Raw genomic sequence first — 20,763 nt, forward strand, 5'->3', positions numbered from 1 at the left:
GATTTAAGATATTATTTGTGGTAGAATGGATAGAAAAGTTAAAATGTGAGAACCAGCTTTAAAATCTGTTAAGAATGTTTAGACATCAGCTTATGCTTTATTTGATTCACTTATTGAGTTCAGAATCCAAAGTCTATTAATAATAAAACCCAGATTTGCCCTTGAGCATTTCAAGGTTACAGGTGCCTAGTCTTCCTGTTAGTGGGCTATAAATTCAACTTTGTCACCTATGTTTGCCCTTGCAGTAAATGGGACACCATAATTTTGCAGTTTGCAGCTCAGGGTGAAGTTAAACTGCCCAGTTTGGACACTTTCATAATTTGGGGTCATTGGCCCAACTTGCAGTAAAAGGCTGAATTTTCATCATGAGGTCATTTGCTTTTTAAATGAATATTTTTATGTGGAAAGAATATAACCTGATCGACTGGAGAGAGCCCATCAACATAGCAAATGAGACTTGAATTTGCTTTTCGGCTTTGTCACTGATTATGCCAGTGACCTTAGGTAAGTCAGTCCGTTGCTGGTATTGCATTTGCCAAATAGGAACAATTAAGTCTTGCTCACCTCACAGGATTATTGAGATACTAGAATTATATAAATTTATGGTAGTAATATTACTAAATGTTTGAATAGCATTGATATTTAAAGATCTCTAAAAGTGAGGGTGAATAGGGAAGGAACATGGAGAAATCCCTTATCTCCTTTATAATTTTCTCAATGTAGGAGCTCTACTTTCTTTTTGTACTGAGGGTGGGATGCATATTTTGAAAAACCAATCTCCTGGTGTTACTAATATCCCCCAACTCCACTCCCCACCCCCATTGCTTTTTGCTGATTGGTGTGTTGAAACAATCAGGATTGTCTTCTGCTCTGTCAATCTTCTCACTGTATCTCTGTATATATCAGTGAATAAAAGGCAGCAGGGCACTTTAGAGTGGTGTAAATTCCAGGATTCCAAGCAAGTTTCAGTAACAGGCTGTTTGGACTATAGGTACCCCATTACTATCAAGATGAATTTTGGAAGATCTGTTGGCCAGCCTTCCCAGTGTCTCTCGTAAATGTCTTTTTGTGAAAAATAAGTGCCAATGGCCATTGTAACTGCCCAGGACTTCGGGCCTCAGAAGAGTTGTTTTTTAGTCTTTCCTGATTGCCTCCCCTGCCCCATTCATTCTTTGCCAATGCGTTGGGTTGCCCTGCTCTCCTAGCTCCCTCCCACCCCTGTTTTTCAATTCTTAATTTTCTTTCTATTGCCCAGAAAGGCATCAGCAGGAGAGAGAACCTTTATGAGTCCTAGCCTAGAGGCATTTAAACTTGAAACAGCTACTCTTTTTTTATTTTTATTTTTATTAAATGGTCATTTGTGTCAGAGATCCTATATGTATGAAAAATAAAAGTGAAGAGGCGTCTGCTTAGGATTAGTGCCTTTTTGACTTCTGCACCTATATTTTCAAGGTGATGTGGTTTTATTGCTCCCTTTTAGGGAGCCACTTTTCAAATCTCAGGTGACCAGACTGACTTGAAAATGCAGTTTGGCGCATGAATAAAATGGGACACAGTGTTCATTTGCAATTTTATTTTTTAAAAATGAAATATTCAAAGTACTTTTTTCTTTCAAATATCGACACATAATGTTTAACTTTAAATATTTACAGCATGTTGTGATGCTCTTGTAGAAAATGCATGCTTCTGGCCTGAAAGCCAGAGCAAAATGCAAAAGACCATTTAACTGCAGCCAGAGAACATGAACCTGTACAGTATCCAGTCACTTTTCAGCACAGGATTGAGAGCAGGAATACAAAACTGGAACCTATTGTTTCCTAGCAACATGGCTCAGGCCATTATAACACAATTTCCTGTATGATTAGAACCTCTAACTGTTGTTATATAGAAACTGAAAATCTTGGCATACACTGTAAACATCTTTACTTCTCATGAGAAAGTAAGCAGCTAAAAAGAACATTTTTCTGACGTAAAGGCTATACTTCTCTTTTTCACCTTCTTTCTTACTGATGCTTTTGCCAGAAGAATAGTAAAGATTTAGACATTGTCATGAATCATACAAGTAAAATATTTTCAAGGACACAATCTGATATACTAACATTTATTTAAGAGGTTAAAGTCCACCACTAAATCTAAGGAAAGAGTTTTTTAACTGCCAAACACATTTCCTTTGACAAATAATGTAAGATGACAACTGCCAAGACAAAATCCACAGCAAGTTTAACTCTAACTATTTTCAGTTACTGTTTAGGAAGTAATTTCTTCTTACACACAGTAGCATATTTGGTCCTTAATAGCTTTCACGTGAAGGACACACTGAAACAGTCACTATTTTGTGGTTGAATTCTTTTTTGTTGTTGTTTGTTATTTTCTGGTTTTTTTTCTTTGTTTTGTTTTTTTGCTTTTTTTTGTTTTTTTTGCAGAATAAAGAACCTTACAGAAGGCTGTGGAAGAGCAGTCTGAGATCTGAAGTACTAGTCAGGTCAGCTATGTGTACGTGAGTTCCTCTAAGAACACAAGAACGTTGCATCCAACCTGTAGCCTTCTGTTTTTCCACAAGCTATAATACTCTCCAGTCTCTCCAAAAGTTCCTTTCAATACTTGATTACTGTACTTTTGCTTCCGTTACCACTGAACTCCATTACAGTTGCCCTTACAGGAACATATCTTTATAAATGCAAAAACTTTGCCCTGACTCTCTTAGGTGCTATTACAGTAGGGCCTGGTCTGGTTAAAAATTTTTTTAAAAAAAGGAAAGAGAGGAAAAAAAGTAGAAACAACATGATAGGATGCTCGAAACTGTGTCAATAGTAATGAAAAAGAACAATCTTACAAAAATTAGAATTAATTGTATACCTCTCTACATAGCATGTGAATTCCAAATTATACATCGTTAAGTTTTCATACATTTGGCTATGTTGTATATATTATATATATAGTCTATATATTATAGATCTTCTAGATAAATTGACAGTAAAGGACACGCTTATTTTATACAGTATTTTGTTGGGTTAAAAATAAAACATATGCCTATTTATATGGTGAGTGTTTTACTAAAAATTAGTATGAATTGGGCTTTATATCCCTTTCCTTCAGGAATCATGCTTCTAATCAGTAATGATTAGAATGACAACTAAAAATAAATATATTTAAATGTCTGTTCAACTGTGAACTTTTCAGCTCATTTGGATCTCTAGACTGTAGTGCAAGAGTCAAAACAAAATTTAAAAAGCACAAATAAAATGGGCCTAACTAGGAAAAAGAAACAACCATGGAGTATTCCCTGCCTCCGGCCCAGAATATTCTTCATAGGAGAGCCCGACTGCTGTGCTCTCACTTGAACCTACTTGAATGGTGTGTGGCTGTGTAGTGTCAGCCACCTGTCTTCTGGGTATGAGAAATTCATATATTTCTCTTTAAAATGCTTTTACTTTCATCAAGAGATACAACTGAATTGTTCTTTCATTAATTTAAACTTCAGAACTACAAGTCAATAAAGGCATCCTTTGTATTCACATGAATAGGAAGTGATGTACTCAATATCTCCATGTTCTTATTAAGAAATGCCAAAATGTTTCTCTTAGATTTACTACTCATTAGTGCTAACCTTTTGGGTTTTTTTCTCTTTCCTCCTAAAAAACTTTGGAAGTGGTAAAGAGAACAGTAATAGTTCAAGGCAGTATTAAAACCACAGCTCTAAGTGATAAAAAGTGCATTTTCTGAATATAATACAAATATAACTTTAAGAAACTAAAGGCACAAATTAAATATGTATTTCAAACTAGAAATGCACAGTTCATGGTAATTACTATTAAGTAAAAGCTTCAAATACTTGTTTCTAATGGATATTTAAAGCAGTTTGAAAATGATACATCATCAGTGAATTGCAAAAAAGTATAATTGCTTGAAGTATAAGCAAAATAGACTCTAATATTGACATCTTGGATTAGTGATAAAATACATCATCACATTTATGAATGTACTCTTTATATACAGTTCATAATTTACTTTTCCATTGATTTAAAAGAACATCAGAGGTTCTAGGAACTTAAGGTCCATTTTTAGGCTGGTGTGGAGGTATTCAAATTTTCAACAAGTTTGCTAGTAATTTAGATCCTGTCCTGAATAAATACTATACCATTAACACAGGCCTGATTCAGGGAAAAAAACCCCAATATGAGTTCATCATGAATTCTTTCTCTCTCTTGGAATACATGTGTAATCCCAACCTGAAGGTTTTGAAAATAAAATGTGTGGATACACCCTCCCCTACTGTCAGCGGGCCCTTGCCTTTCTCTCACTCTACTTTGTGTAGTTAGGAGCCAGACTCTTTAAAAACCTTAATGTGAGCCTGGATTCTGACTTTGCATATTTTCAAATCATCACAAATGCCTGTCATCACAAAGCAAGGCAATGACCCCACACTGCATTTAGGTAGTGGCTGGAAAGAATCCAAACTGCGACATTCCATCATAAATTCTCCTTCAGACATAGTGAGTGTCCAGACCTGGTGATGAAAGTGCTGAAGCTGGCTCAGGAGAATTTTCCGCAGGCCACATTGTGCTGTCCTGTATTTTCATTTGTGGTAACTTACAATTGCACAGCAGTTTACAAACTCTTTGTCACTGGGCACAAAACTCCCAGCTCACCAAGGGGCTTCTTTTATGACAGGATTCATACAGATTGAGAAACTGCAGCTGATATTAACACTAATCCTGATCTTTTTCTGCATTTTAAGTGATTGTAGAACAAAATAACCCTTCCTGGAAAATAGCTATTTTCCTAGGCAGGAGAGATGATTAAATCAAAAATAAATGGGCAAAGACAGAGAACTAAAATAACTAACCATATAAATTATCTTAGTAAAAAATAGTCTGCCTCTCTATAATTAGTTGAAATGTTTTAGGTTGGAAAGGACTCAATTAAATTTCCTATGGCTGGGAGATGTTCAATACAGAATTGCACATTTGAAAGATAAATCTAAGTGGGGTGAAACAATGTGGCAGCAACTTCCCGTGATGTTTAGTTTGGTCTTCCCTTTGGCACTTTCCTTTCACCTTAGTACTATGTCTATTTTTTTTTTTTAAAGTTTTTGGCTCTTATGGATTTCTGCAGTAGTAGTGAGTGTAATGTGTCGGCATCCCAGGCATGTATGCCTGTGAAAGCCTATTTTTTTTTTTTGTACCAGAATCACACTTTGTAGTAAATTACCTTTCATGTGCACAAAACCATTGGATTAGTGTATAAGTACTGAATCACGAATGTGAAACTATGACCAAAACATACCCTATATATAAATGAGAAATTCCTACCCAGGTTAATAAAAGCTATGTTTTCATGACACTAATACAGCTGGACAACTGAGTACAAAATGTAGTCAAAACAAGTTGGGTGGGAGGAGTTACATTGGCCAGCTGCCTTGGTATCATGTACACACGAGCAAATAGTGGCAATTGGGTTTGGTGACCACACCCACAGGGAAGCGTGGTAGACAGAACCCAGCCACCACACGCCAAAACACAGCACAACAACATGGCATCTATTTCAACAAGCAAGGAGGAATCATCAGGGATGAAGGGCAAATGGGTCCTGACTCTAGGAGATGGTGGCCGAGGACATTTTACACTTCTTTCAAAGTTTCCTATAACAGATCTGGAACATGTGAAAGAGCTGGCAGTCTTTCGAAATGCAAGGTTCAGATATGATTGCACCACCTTTCAAATAGCCCGAAAGTTCTGCCAAAAGCTGAATATGAAACCACGTGTCACAATAGACATAGAGAACCTTGGGTTCTTTCTTTATATTTGAACATCGGCATGGTTCCACAAATTGAAAGCGGTGCTTGCTGAAAATTTTTTTGTTTTTAGTTGAGTTCTACTTGTGTTATTTTGAATACTGCCACACAAGAACTAAAAATCTCTGTCATTTCTTGAAGAGTTTAAACAAACAATATTAAAATACCATCTTCCGTCACATTGAAAGGCAGTTGGATATGTTTCTCCTCCATATTTACATATACAGAGTTCTGATCTAGAAAACCAATACAATAAACCATTTTATGTTTTAAAAACAGGCAGTCTTTGGTGACGCAAAGGCAGAGATTTTTTTTGTTACCTCCTGCCTATTTCGCTCTGTCTCATAAAGTGAATATTGTTGGCACTATCAGAAAGTTCTAAATACTGCTCAACAGACAAAACAAAATACCCATCATAACTTTGTACTCTCCCAGTGCTCAGCAGCTGCTGCTTTTCCCCCTCTGTCCATGCCCGGATACCCTCTTCCCCTTCTTGCAGCCTTCTTTGCTCCTTAGTCCAGGCCTGGGCCACAGCACGCTGTCTGGCGATCTCCAACACGTGATTCTTTTCCTCTTCGACAGTTGTCCCATACCGGATGTTGAAGCACAGAGCCCCGTGCTGGAGCTGGATATCTGCAAACCGTTTAGTCCTCCCATTCAACACCGAAGTCATCTGGGACACAGTGACATTGACACCATTCTCCAGAATGCGCCTCCCCCCAGTGTTCCCGATGAGCACCAGGTCTTCCTCCAGAGACCCAAGCTTAATGAAGTAGTGCGTGTCCCTCCCCTCTATGGTAAAATGTAGGTTTTCCAGGTAATGAGCATTATTGAGAATGGCAGCCAGCCGCCTGCTATCTTCATTGGCTACTCCTATAATATCGGCTGTTACTATGCCATCCTTGATGGCGAATTTTATACCTTTGCCGAAAACAGAAGGAACAGCAGCAAACCTTGGTTGCTTCCCTCCTTCAAGGCACCGTCCATCATTATGTCGGGGAGTCATAGGAAGTTGGTCCAAGGAAATGAAATTCCTGAGCTGTTTCTGGAGCTCACACTGGATACCCAGGATGGTCTAGGAAAGAAGAAAGGCACAGAGCAAAGGCAGCAGACGATTAGACACCTAGCATACGCTTGGTCACTGTAGAAAGCAAAGGCTTGCCAGGTTGCTTCCTTCTCTCTTTAATTTGCTGGTTTGTGATTTAAAAACAAGCCACATTTGGAATCTCTTCACCAGAGCTTTGGAAAAGACTAACAGGTGACTTGATCACCTGGCATATATTTCTTGATATCTTGGTGAGTTAAGAGTTAAGCATAAGCAAGTACGTTAAAACTTGATACCATAGAATCACAGAGCTAAAAGGCACTTAAGTGGGTCTAGTTCCCCCAAACAAAGACATTTTATTTTTACCCATTCAACGGACACTGACTAGCTGTTTCTTATTGGATGTAGAGTAATACATTAGCCACAGTGAGGTATAAAGAGACGGTATAAGGCATCATTCTTGCTTTCAAGTAGCTTATGACCTTATAAATCACAAGGGCAAATCAGCAAGTCCATAGATCTTTTTATGTGGATTTAAAAAAAAAAAACCTTTTTACTATGGCATATTTCAAACATACTAAGAAATAAAGAGAAGAGAATAATGAACCTCCAAGTATCCATTGCAAAGCATCAGAAATTTTCAAAATTTTGTTAAACTTTTTTCAGGACGTTTAATTACAAAAAGCATTTACATGTTATATGTGTTTACAAAAAGGGATAAGCCTATAGTACTTATTTAGAATTTAGTTTCCTTTATAATTTTTATACTTGAATTTCAAGCCCTCTCACCCCAAGTTTCAGTTTTATTTTGTTAAAGCCAATTTTTTTTTTTTTTTTGGCAAACACAGATATTCCTCTTTCTTTCAGCTGAAAGATAAAGTTCTTTCTTGTTGTCATTTGTACCTCATTAAGTGATGGAATTATCTGCCGAACCTTGAATGTTTTGGTATTCCTATTTTTCCAGAGACTTTCTCTCTGTAATATTTATTATTTTGCTTCATTACTCCTGTATACTGTTTTTTCTTGTTTTTTTTAAACGTCTTTATTGGAGTATAATTGCTTTACAATGGTGTGTTAGTTTCTGCTTTGTAACAAAGTGAATCAGTTATACATATACATATGTTCCCATATCTCCTCCCTCTTGCGTCTCCCTCCCTCCCACCCCTCTAGGTGGTCACAAAGCACCAAGCTGATCTCCCTGTGCTATGCGGCTGCTTCCCACTAGCTATCTATTTTACGTTTTGTAGTGTATATATGTCCATGCCACTCTCTCACTTTGTCACAGCTTACCCTTCCCCCTCCCCATATCCTCAAGTCCATTCTCTAGTAGGTCTGTGTTTTTATACCCGTCTTGCCCCTAGGTTCTTCATGACCTTTTTTTTCTTAGATTCCATATATATGTGTTAGCATATGGTATTTGTTTTTCTCTTTCTGACTTACTTCACTCTGTATGACAGACTCTAGGTCCATCCACCTCACTATGAATAACTCAATTTTGTTTCTTTTTATGGCTGTGTAACATTCCATTGTATATATGTGCCACATCTTCTTTATCCATTCATCTGTTGATGGACACTTAGGTCGCTTCCATGTCCTGGCTATTGTAAATAGAGCTGCAGTGAACATTTTGGTACATGACTCTTTTTGAATTATGGTTTTCTCAGGGTATATGCCCAGTAGTGGGATTGCTGGGTCGTATGGTAGTTCTATTTTTAGTTTTCTAAGAAACCTCCATACTGTTCTCCATAGTGGCTGTATCAATTTACATTCCCACCAACAGTGCAAGAGTGTTCCCTTTTCTCCACACCCTCTCCAGCATTGATTGTTTGTAGATCTTTTGATGATGGCCATTCTGACCGCAGTGAGATGATATCTCATTGTAGTTTTGATTTGCATTTCTCTAATGATTAATGATGTTGAGCATTCTTTCATGTGTTTGTTGGCAATCTGTATATCTTCCTTGGACAAATGTCTGTTTAGGTCTTCTTCCCATTTTTGGATTGGGTTGTTTGATTTTTGTTATTGAGCTGCATGAGCTGCTTGTAATTTTGGAGATTAATCCTTTGTCAGTTGCTTCATTTGCAAATAATTTTCTCCCATTCTGAGGGTTGTCTTTTGGTCTTGTTTATGGTTTCCTTTGCTGTGCAAAAGCTTTGAAGTTTCATTAGGTCCCATTTGTTTATTTTTGTTTTCATTTCCATTTGTCTAGGAGGTGGGTCAAAAAGGATCTTGTTGTGATTTATGTCATAGAGCGTTCTGCCTATGTTTTCCTCTAAGAGTTTGATAGTGTCTGGCTTTACATTTAGGTTTTTAATCCATTTTGAGTTTGTTTTTGTGTATGGTGTTAGGGAGTGTTCTAATTTCATACTTTTACATGTAGCTGTCCAGTTTTCCCAGCACCACTTATTGAAGAGGCTGTCTTTTCTCCACTGTATATTCTTGCCTCCTTTATCAAAGATAAGGTGACTATATGTGCGTGGGTTTATCTCTGGGCTTTCTATCCTGTTCCATTGGTCTATATTTCTGTTTTTGTGCCAGTACCATACTGTCTTCATTACTGTAGCTTTGTAGTATAGTCTGAAGTCAGGGAGCCTGATTCCTCCAGCTCCATTTTTCTTTCTCAAGATTGCTTTGGCTATTTGGGGTCTTTTGTGTTTCCATACAAATTGTGAAATTTTTTGTTCTAGTTCTGTGAAAAATGCCATTGGTAGTTTGATAGGGATTGCATTGAATCTGTAGATTGCTTTGGGTAGTAGAGTCATTTTCACAGCGTTGATTCTTCCAATTCAAGAACATGGTATATCTCTCCATCTATTTGTATTATCTTTAATTTCTTTCATCAGTGTCTTATAATTTTCTGCATACAGGTCTTCTGTCTCCTTAGGTAGGTTTATTCCTATATATTTTATTCTTTTGTTGCATTGGTAAACGGGAGTGTTTTCTTAATTTCACTTTCAGATTTTTCATCATTAGTGTATAGGAATGCAAGAGATTTCTGTGCATTAATTTTGTGTCATGCTACTTTACCAAATTCATTGATTAGCTCTAGTCGTTTTCTGGTAGCATCTTTAGGATACTCTATGTATAGTATCATGTCATCTACAGTGACAGCTTTACTTCTTCTTTTCCAATTTGGATTCCTTTTATTTCTTTTTCTTCTCTGATTGCTGTGGCTAAAACTTCCAAAACTATGTTGAATAAGAGTGGTGAGAGTGGGCAACCTTGTCCTGTTCCTGATCTTAGTGGAAATGGTTTCAGTTTTTCACCATTGAGGATGATGTTGGCTGGGGGTTTGTCATATATGGCCTTTATTATGTTGAGGAAAGTTCCCTCTATGCCTACTTTCTGCAGGGTTTTTATCATAAATGGGTGTTGAATTTTGTCGAAAACTTTCTCTGCATCTATTGAGATGATCATATGGTTTGTCTCCTTCAGTTTGTTAATATGGTGTATCACATTGATTGATTTGCGTATATTGAAGAATCCTTGCATTCCTGGAATAAACCCCACTTGATCATGGTGTATGATCCTTTTGATGTGCTGTTGGATTCTGTTCGCTCGTATTTTGTTGAGGATTTTTGCATCTATGTTCATCAGTGATATTGGCCTGTAGTTTTCTATCTTTGTGACATACTTGTCTGGTTTTGGTATCAGGGTGATGGTGGCCTAGTAGAATGAGTTTGGGAGCGTTCCTCCCTCTGCTATATTTTGGAAGAGTTTGAGAAGGATAGGTGTTAGTTCTTCTCTAAATGTTTGATAGAATTCGCCTGTGAAGCCATCTGGTCCTGGGCTTTTGTTTGTTGGAAGATTTTTAATCACAGTTTCAATTTCAGTGCTTGTGATTGATCTGTTCATATTTTCTATATCTTCCTGGTTCAGTCTTGGCAGGTTGTACATTTCTAAGAATTTGTCCATTTCTTCCAGGTTGTCCATTTTATTGGCATAGAGTTGCTTGTAGTAATCTCTCATGATCCTTTGTATTTCTGCAGTGTCAGCTGTTACTTCTTTTTTATTTCTAATTCTATTGATTTGAGTCTTCTCCCTTTTTTTCTTGATGAGTCTGGCTAATGGTTTATCAATTTTGTTTATCTTCTCAGAGAACCAGCTTTTAGTTTTATTGATCTTTGCTATCGTTTCCTTCATTTCTTTTTTATTTATTTCTGATCTTTATGATTTCTTTCCTTCTGCTAACTTTGGGGTGTTTTTGTTCTTCTTTCTCTAATTGCTTTAGGTGCAAGGTTAGGTTGTTTATTTGAGATGTTTCCTGTTTTTTAAGGCAGGATTGTTTGCTATAAACTTCCCTCTTAGAACTGCTTTTGCTGCATCCCATAGGTTTTGGGTTGTCGTGTCTCCATTGTCATTTTTTTCTAGGTATTTTTTTGATTTCCTCTGATTTCCTCAGTGATCACTTCATTATTAAGTAGTGTATTGTTTAGCCTCCTTTTTTTTTTTTTTTTTTTTTTTTTTTTGCGGTACGCGGGCCTCTCACCATTGTGGCCTCTCCTGTTGTGGAGCACAGGCTCTGGATGCACAGGCTCAGTGGCCATGGCTCAGGGGCCCAGCTGCTCCACGGCATGTTGGATCTTCCCAGACCGGGGCACAAACCCGTGTCCCCTGCATCGGCAGGCGGACTCTCAACCACTGCGCCACCAGGGAAGCCCATGTGTTTGTATTTTTATACTTTTCCTTTATCAGAATGATTTTTTTTTTTGGCTGCATCATGAGGCATGCAAGATCCTAGTTCCCCAACCAGGGATTGAACCTGTGCCCTGTGCAATGGAGGTCAGAGTCGTAACCACCAGACTGCCAGGGAAGTCCCATTTATCAGAATAATTTGTTATTCCCATGCTCTTAATGCACTATGCCCTGAATTATTTTGCCGTTGGAGATCTGATGTTTTAGGTCTCTTAGTGAACAATTTTCTCTATATAGAATCCATAATAGCCCCTTTTTTATTTTAAAGATTTCTTTTGATGTGGACCATTTTTAAAGTCTTTATTGAATTTTTTACAATACTGCTTCTGTTTTATGTTTTGGTTTTTTGACCATGAAGCATGTGGGATCTTAGCTCCCCCACCAGGGATCGAACCCACACCCCTTGCATTGGAAGGCAAAGTCTTAACCACTGGACCGCCAGGGAAGTCCCCCTCCATAATTGCCCTTGGTAGCCCATTTTAGAATTGTTAAAGTTCAGTTCCACTTTTTTCTTCTGCAGCAGTCATCAAGTCTCACATTAGTCTTTTCTTTTCCCAAAGCTCCAATTCCCTGATCCTTTCCTCATGGAAGCGTTTTTCTACCTCCTTATTAATCATGGACATTTAAGTGAATATTCAAGAAGACTCAAACATAAGTAAGCAAATATATGTTTCATGGTGTTGGATGCTCTTCTGTTGTTTTCAGCTAAATAGAGATGGTAAAACATATACTAACCTTTCCAGGATCCCACTCTTGAGTTTTTGTCTGAAGCTGTAGAAGCTCATAAGTTAATTCCAAATTTTCTAATTCTGGTTTGGGAAATCCAGGTAGTACGTTGTGTAGTTGGAAACCAAATAGCTCCAACCAACTTCCAATGTCTGTGAGACACAAATTTAAAAGAAAAAAAGATTTTAAAGCCCATACTTTACAACTTTTGTGGAAAGCTTGAAAGATGCCTCTCCTGCCTTCGATATGTTTAGCCAATGGTAAGTTAGGGATAAACTCCCCCTTATGTCACCCACTCCAAAACATATGATCCTTTTCCCAGGGAAAGCTTTTGATTCATGGATAATCACAGAGATCAGCTCAGTTTACTGTGTGGAAATTCTCAATGTGGTAGTGGTAATAAGGCCACACAGAGTGTGATATTAGATTTACTTGATGCAACAGAATCCCAATATTTTTCTTCTATGAAATTATTTGTAGAAACTTTTAAGAGTGAAAACTACAAAAAGAAAGCTTAAAAGCAAAGAGAAAATGTACCGGGATGCAAAAGCATCATGTTTTATGCCAACATACACAGTTCTGCTCACTCTAGAAGACTAAGGAAGAGAGTGACTGCACAGTAACTTGTGGGCTAGCTGGCAGGAAGAGGAAGCATATTTACAAAGGCATTGAGATTATGTGATAAACGAGTTTTCTCTTTACCTTAGCATAAAGGGTTACACCGTTTAAATACCTGTGGTATACTTTGCAACATCTTGAATTTTGCCAACTGGATAGTTATTTTCAAAAGAGTAGAGGTTGAATGGTTTAGGGAGGAGGTTCAACTGTTTCCATATGTGATGATTAGGCGTCGTCCATCTACCAGCAACAACATCATAGTCTCTTTGCCCCAGGTGCACTAATTTAGTAAGGAACTCATAGAGTCCTCCATGAAAACCAATGATGACCTGAAAGTCAGGGTAAGTGTCATGATAGATATCTCCATAAGGCGTGTACAGTATCTCTTTTATCACCTGACCTCGACTGCTGAACACGGCTAGCGGGGTTCCTGTATTATCACAGGCTACGTAATATTCTTCACCACTGCTTAGCTCCATGGCAATAAGGTGACCTTGGAGATCATAATACAGGGATGTAATCTCTGAGCTCGTGTGGTTGTACAAATGAGTAACTCTTATGGGGTTGGCAAGGTCTGCATAAAAGAACTGGAGGTGCTGTCCTAGGCTGGACTTACTGGCGACACGTCGCCCAAGCCCATCGTAGTAATACTGCACAGTCCAGCCAGAAGCCTTATTGTAGGCTTTCTGCAGCAGACCATTAGAATTATATTCGAATATGTCATTTCCCCTCTGCCTCAGAAAGCCATCTTCATCCATTTTATACTGAATTTCTCCTAGTCTGGTGATGCGATCTCGGAGGTCATATCGGAGAGGAGTAAGACGAGCACTATTCCCGTGGCTTAAGAGGTTGATGTTGCCATTCAGATCATAACTATAACGCCACTGGGTTTTATCATTTACAGAAACAGTTTGAAGTTGCCCATCAGCATCGTATTCATAGAAATATCTTGTTATATTGGCATCTACTCCTACTCTGATATCACATATTACCATTCGGCCCATATTATCGTATTGAATAGTCATCCAGTAGGCAATTGCCTTTAGGATTTCATACTGGACTTCAATGACTTGTCCATTGGCGTTGAAGATCTTGGTGTGCTTCATCACTGTAGTAGTTATGACCTGATTTAAATCGTAATTAATTACACTGAATTTTCCAAACTGCTCTGTTCTACCAGAGACATCGACATATCGGTACAGATCTATGGGCAAAGGGGTTTCATTTATCACAGCTTGCATGCTGGTGACGCGGAAGTTGTTGTAGCTGTAGTCAAACCGAGCATTCACAAGGCCTTCTTCACTGAATCTGAAAATCTGGCGCCCAATAAGAGGTCCTGAAGGGATCAAAATAAAAATAATGAGAACAAAGCTAGGCGCTCAATACTGAACAATCAGAAAGTTCTAGTGTTCTTTTCTTTAGTATGGATGCTTTTACATTCAAAATAAAATATTAGAGATTGACCTCTGATATCTAATGCCTGGGCATCTCATCTCATAGATATATATATTCTCATAGTTGTGGTCACCAAATATGAAAAAATTTTAAATACTGTATATTATAGTTATAGAATAATTTAACTATAGGAACTTTAGAAGTAATAACCCATCCAGTAGTTGAGGTGATTAAACTGATATTATAAACATGTTTTTTTAAAAACAATTACTGACAAAAATACTTTCAGTTTATTTAACCTGTGCTACAAAGTCAGAGGGTCAGGTTTTGACCAATTCCAGCATTCAAGTAACTGGATTTGGGCATTTTATAAACCGAAAGGATGAAGTATAATCAAAAGTTTGACTTTTAAAGACATGTTGCCATCAACTGAGGCTTATAGAGGTTATATAGGGCTTGAGTTAGTTTCAGTGAGACTCATATCTTGCAGCTGCATCTTTGGGAAGATTTGGTGGTGAGTAGGGACCGGTACACAGTTAGACTAGGTACCTAGAACTCAACTTTCTTGAGAGCTGAGACATAGAAAGAGAAATGTACTGTATGTTTTTAAGGAATCAGCTTTCATGTCACTTATGTTTTTCATTTTCAATGGAAGATAATTTGATAATGCAAGTGAAATTTGGTTGAATTGAAGAATGTCTATAGGTTAATGCTTATATCTCAGACTGTGGCCAGCAAAAATTTCATAAGACTGATGTGGTTGTATACATCACCACCCTTTCACAACAAACCTGTTTGCCTGTATCTGATTGTGCAAATGAAGCCATCGTGCATCAGGTGTATTGTCTTAATCACTCCAGAAGACTCTTCATATGTTAATGTGACCTGGGTGGTATCATAGAGAATCTCGGACAGCCTTGCTTGCTTGGTGTACTTGTATAAAACTCTGCGCCCTGTCCCCAGCTGCAGGGTCTGTAGTAGTCGGCCATCTCGACTATAGTCTTGGATAAAAGAAGTGCTACTGTCTGGTGGGGAGTAGATGTTCCGGTAGTAGCCCACTGAAAGCATGGTTTGTAAACTGTGGCGCACCATACTAGGCATGGTGACTGAGAGCAGACAATCCGATTGGTCATACTCAAAGATATAACGCCGCTGGCTATGTAAGAGAAGCATCACAGACTGAAACGAGACAAAGGCACGACAGCATAATAGTACCATTGGAGTTCAGGAGATTAAAGAAAATACACATTCATCCATTCAACACAAATTTATGGAGCACTTACTGTGTGCCAGGCACTGTGGTGGACCCTAGTGGATACAGTAGTGGGCAATAATGTGTCTATCCTAAACTTACAGTTTAATGGAAGAGAAAGACAAATAACCAGACAATTATAGTATAGTGTGAAATGTGTTATGACAGAGGAAGTACAGGGCGCTTATGGGAAGCGGAAGAAGAACAGCTAACTCAGACTTAAGAGGTCAAGAAAGGCATCCTGGAGGCTGGGACATCTGAGTTGAGACCTAAAGGGTGACTAGGGGTTGGCCAGATAAAGGCAGGGTGGTGGGTGGAACAGGGTGGGGAGAGTATTCCTGACACAGGGCATAGCATTGTGAGGGTCAGGATAAGAAAGAGAACATGGCTTTTTCAGGGAATGACAGGAATTTTGTGTGGCCAGAGTATGGGTGTGTTGGAAGGGGTGGGTGAATGGCAAGAGCTGAGGCCAGGCAGGTAGGCTGGATCTAGATCACACTGGGCTTTCTAAGCCACGCTAAGGAGTTTGGACTTTAACCTGCTGGCAACAAGGAAAACGCTGAAAGCAAATCGAAGGACAGGGCAATCCGGTAGGTATTCCAGAAAGGTTACTATTGCTTCAATGTGGAGGTGGATTGGAGGGAGGTAAATGGGGGGCAGGGCATGCCACATATTAAGTATTAGTCACCAAAAAATACTTATTGACTTTATAGAGTAGGTGTCTTTCTGAAAAGTTGTATATAAAATATTACTATTACAGTAGTCCCCTCCTTATCTGCAGTTTTGCTTTCTGAGTTACCCACAGTCAACTGCTGTCTGAAAATATTAAATGGAAAGTTCCAGAAATAAACAATTCATAAGTTTTAAATTGCACACTGTTCTGAGTAGTGTGATGAAATCTCACGCTGTCCTTCCCAGGATGTGGGTCATCCCTTTGTTCAGTGTATCCACGCTGTATATGCTACCCGCCCGATAGTACAGGAAATATCAGTATATATAGGGTTCCATACTATCCACAGTTTCAGGCATCCACTGGGGGCCTTGGAACGTATCCCCTGCAGGTAAGGGGGGACTACTGTATTGCTCTGCAATTCATGTTTTAAACTATATTAGGGAAACATGCCATTAAAAGTGAAGAATTCTCTGGTTATGCAAGCCCTCTCCCCCAAACTGATCTGTATTTCAGAAACAGTTATTTGTTGAGGTATAACGCCTTGCACGTTATGGGTGTTTCACTGATATTGGTTTATCTTATTTTAATTTTAAATATAGACATAAAAAGAACACTATTGTAGGGAGAACTCAAACCCTATTTCTAATTGAAAAGCGTTTAAGTCTCATCTTTCAATAAAAATAAAAATTGTTCACCCCCTGGAAATTCTGATATATCTTCCTAAGGGAGCTTTTACCCCTCCTTTCTTGAGAATTGGCTTATCAAGCAAAAAGATTTAGTTGAGCTTTATTTTCTGAAGTTTCTGTTATGAAAACAATAGGTATCTTTTCATTTTCTAAATATAAATTACATAGTTATGAATATGAATTACATAAGCATATATAATGTACTTTTAAAACTTCTAAGTATGAAATTATACTCTAATTTTGAACATGCTTCTTGAAACTGCATGTCATCCCTGCTCGTCTGAGAATTGATATGGAATCGCATGTCAGTACTGTGAAGTCAAAGTCAGCACTTATTTGCTTGTTCGCTTATCCTTTCCTTCTTTTCCACCAAGTACTCTGCCCGGGGATACAGAGCTGTGTGGAAATCCTATCACCTCATCACCTGTGGACACCCTGCAGCTCCAGAAAATCTGCTGAACAGAAGGCTGGAGACTTGGAACTCCTGCGTGGGCACGAGGACACAAAGGGACCACTGAGTCCTTGACCAAGGCAGAACTCAACAGAACCGGGGAGGAAATTGGTGGGAAATGCCTTTGCATCACCTCTATGCTGAAAGCCAGATTTCTCAGCTACTTTCCACTCTCTTCTGTCAATTTGCCATGAACAAATGACATCTGTCACCTGCGATGTGGGCCAGGGACAATCACCATATGGCTCGCACACATTATCTAGTACTAGCCTGCCTGGGCCAGGCCTTTTCCAGTCGCTGTACCAGCCTTGCCAAACGTTTATAGCACATCGCCATTGTGTTCCCTCCCTGCTCTCATCCTCTGCGCTGCAGTAAACTACTGCCTGACCCTGTTCCTGGGTGGTGCTGATGCTGCGCTGTCTCGAAAGCTCCCTGGTCTGTTTTAAAGCTTCCTGCCAATGGCAAAAATGTGGATGATGTGATTAGAAATCTCATGAATGTAACCGTTGCGTTGCCAGACTACCATTTAGTTCTCACTTGCCTGCTTTTTCACTTTGGGTGGGCATTATTATCAGCTTTTTCAAAAACAATACTTATGAGTCCATCCAATGCCCATAGTGCAGCTATACGGTAAAAGGCCATTTCTTATTCGTTGAAACAATGGAGTGGGAGACTTTGTATTTTTAAAAAATTGATTGTGAGATCCGAAAAGACTGTGACATCATTGTAAAGAAGAAAACAAGAACAATCATGGCTGTATACTCATTTGAACACGAGTAGAAATGAGAAATGGCAGAAATTTGAAAAATTAAAGCATTTGAATGACCACCAGATGGCAGTCTGGGGCCACCTGGAAGCACAAGCCAAAGGCTGCATTCTCTCCCTCGAGGCAGCCTTTGAAAATTTCAGCCCCAAAGAGGCAATTTTGTGTAAATGTATCAGACTAAAGTATCTTACTAAGTGATTATAAAATATATTTAAATGTATTTAAAAATGAAGTTCTTAAGAACGATTTTAGGAAACGGAAAGATGTAAGTTTACTGTAATACAAAATTTTAGCCCCACAAGTCTTCAAAATATAATTAACTCAGGGAAGGCTCATAAATCAAGATAGAGAATTAATGGCCGCACAGAGAAAACTTAAGAAACAATAACTGATTTTTAAAAATAGAGATGAGATCATTTAAGCCACCGCAGCTATTAGCCAAATAATTATTTTTCTCCTAATGGCTACAAACCATTGCGCATGAAAATGATATGAGTAGTTTTTACTTACTCTAGAGGAAGTCAAACAATTTTTACAAAATTTCTGCACATTAAGGTGAAATATCTGCTGTTTGATTTTTAATATATCATGGTATAGGGGTGGCAAGCAAATTTATACAGAGGTACTACCAGAAGTATTTTGAGGTATAAAAAGAGACTTATATTTTAAAGTTTGAGAACTCTTACTTCAAAATATACTACTAGAGCCAGGCTCTTTGTCTTGCTCTGCCCCAGACATAGTGAAAGAATGTTCCAGCGAAGGCCATGTTCAAGAGAGGACTTAAAAAGAGCACGGGGAGGCACAGAACCTCATCACCTCACTGGAAAAGTTACATGTTAACTGGATTTTGGTAAATTGAATATTCTTTACCTTTTCTTTCTAGAATCACAATTTCAAAGTTGCTTTAATTTCCTTCCTTTTTTCCTTCCTTCCGTTCTTTCCTGTTTTAATTTACCTTCAAGTAGCAGTAACTGCCAGCCTTTAAGTTCTTCGACTCATATAAATACTAGAATAAATACTAGAACGCATGATTTAAATGGAAAGGAATTAACTTCTATTGAATGACGGTGTGCTGGGTGCTTTATATTGTTATTTCATTTAATCGCTGCTTCTATTCAGTGAATTAATTATTATCACTGGTAATAATAATGTTAATAAAATCAATCTCGTGATAGATGATTTTTGGAAAGTAAAGAACCATTCCATAATTATGTGTTTTGTAGGTTCTGAGTTTTGCATAATAGCATTGCTTAAGTCACGGGCTATCTTGTAATTAGAGAACAAATTAAATGTGAAATCAAGAAAGGGAGAAAAGTCAACTAAAAGACACAAGCGATTTGGCTGTCTCACTGGTCAGTTAACTAGTCTTTGGAAGTCACTGGGGCTTTTCTCCATACATTGTTTTGTGACAATAAGGTCTTATTTCTGTCTACTGCAGACACTGACAGTCTCAGGGAGCTCTCTTTGTTGTGTTTTTTTTTTTAAAGAATTATTGCCAAGTAAGTTTCTGTAGCAAAACGGACGTATGCGAAGTTTGCTTCACATCATTCTTTGACGAAATAACTGTGCTGAAATAATCAGTTAATCCAGAAAAGGGGAACAATAAAATTGCTTCATTGGTGTCAGAGAAGAGGCTAAATAACTATATGCAGGGCTGAAATTTAAGTTTCAACAGGCTCTTTTGTCATCGTATGGACAGCCTAAAGGGAAAGTTCTACGAGACATAGAAGCAACTGTCTACAGGCAGTTAGCTCAGTGGCTAGACCGTGGCGCTAATGAGGCCAGGGCTCTGAGTTCAAAACCGTACATACTTTTTTTTTTTTTTTGGCTGTGCCCGGCGGCTTGTGGGACCTTAGCTCCCCCGACCGGGGATTGAACTGGGCCCTGGCAGTGAAAGTGCTGAGTCCTAATCACTGGACCACCAGGGAATTTCCTCAAAACTGTACATACTCATAATGCGTGCCAGCTCCTTCACTAGTCACACGTAGACCTGTGGGAGGATCAGCGCAAACCTATCCTCATTCCTGGAAAAACTAATCAGCCTACATTCTGCTAGAATCAGTGGCATCTTTTTTTCATATGATGGTCATCATTACATGCCTTGCCTCTGTGAACGTACACCAAATCTTTGGATTCAGTTAATTTTTTTTTTTTTTTTGCGGTACACGGGCCTCTCACTGTTGTGGCCTCTCTTTGTGGACAGTAGTCATACGATTTTGCCAATCATCCTTGTTACTAAAATTCAAAAGATAAAAGATCTACTCTGTAAAATTCAGATGTTCCCAGTGTAGAGTACAGATTAGAGATTTCATCAATTTCTTCAGCAGAAAAGGACAGGAGGTGGATACAGCAGAGAACTCCCTCCTTTACCCTGGCTCCCAAGTGGAGCTCTGCTTTATCTCCTAGGCATTCCCAACTTGGCAAATTCCCCAGCGACTGGCTCTGGGAAATAATACAATAGTTTTATAATAACATACAACCGCGGGCACACTTTTTTTAAAAAAAACTTTCAGGGGTATATCAGAAAGGCTTAGCATCATCTGGTGCAAATAGTGAAATTTTGCGATGTGAGCTATGAATGCCCATGACTTTTCTAAGAACTTCTAGGGGTGACTTTGCACTGACTACCCTTGAATCCTCAAGGGAAGGCATCTTCCAATTT

At 38.4% G+C, this 20,763-nt stretch overlaps 1 protein-coding gene across 1 annotated transcript in view; it reads right to left on the reverse strand.

The window, feature by feature from the left end:
• Positions 1-5,169: 5,169 nt before the first annotated feature.
• TENM1 (teneurin transmembrane protein 1) overlaps positions 5,170-20,763 on the reverse strand; it is a 608,552-nt gene continuing 592,958 nt past the window's right edge. The window contains exons 30-33 of the mRNA XM_032620244.1: positions 15,065-15,452; positions 12,994-14,214; positions 12,270-12,412; positions 5,170-6,869 (exon numbers count right to left, since the gene is read on the reverse strand). Of these exons, the coding sequence (XP_032476135.1) occupies positions 6,111-6,869; positions 12,270-12,412; positions 12,994-14,214; positions 15,065-15,452 (2,511 nt within the window). The 3' untranslated portion in view covers positions 5,170-6,110. The remainder of the gene's footprint in view (positions 6,870-12,269; positions 12,413-12,993; positions 14,215-15,064; positions 15,453-20,763) is intronic.

The sequence above is a fragment of the Phocoena sinus genome, chromosome X (genome assembly GCF_008692025.1).
Source record: "Phocoena sinus isolate mPhoSin1 chromosome X, mPhoSin1.pri, whole genome shotgun sequence".
Taxonomy (NCBI): domain Eukaryota; kingdom Metazoa; phylum Chordata; class Mammalia; order Artiodactyla; family Phocoenidae; genus Phocoena; species Phocoena sinus.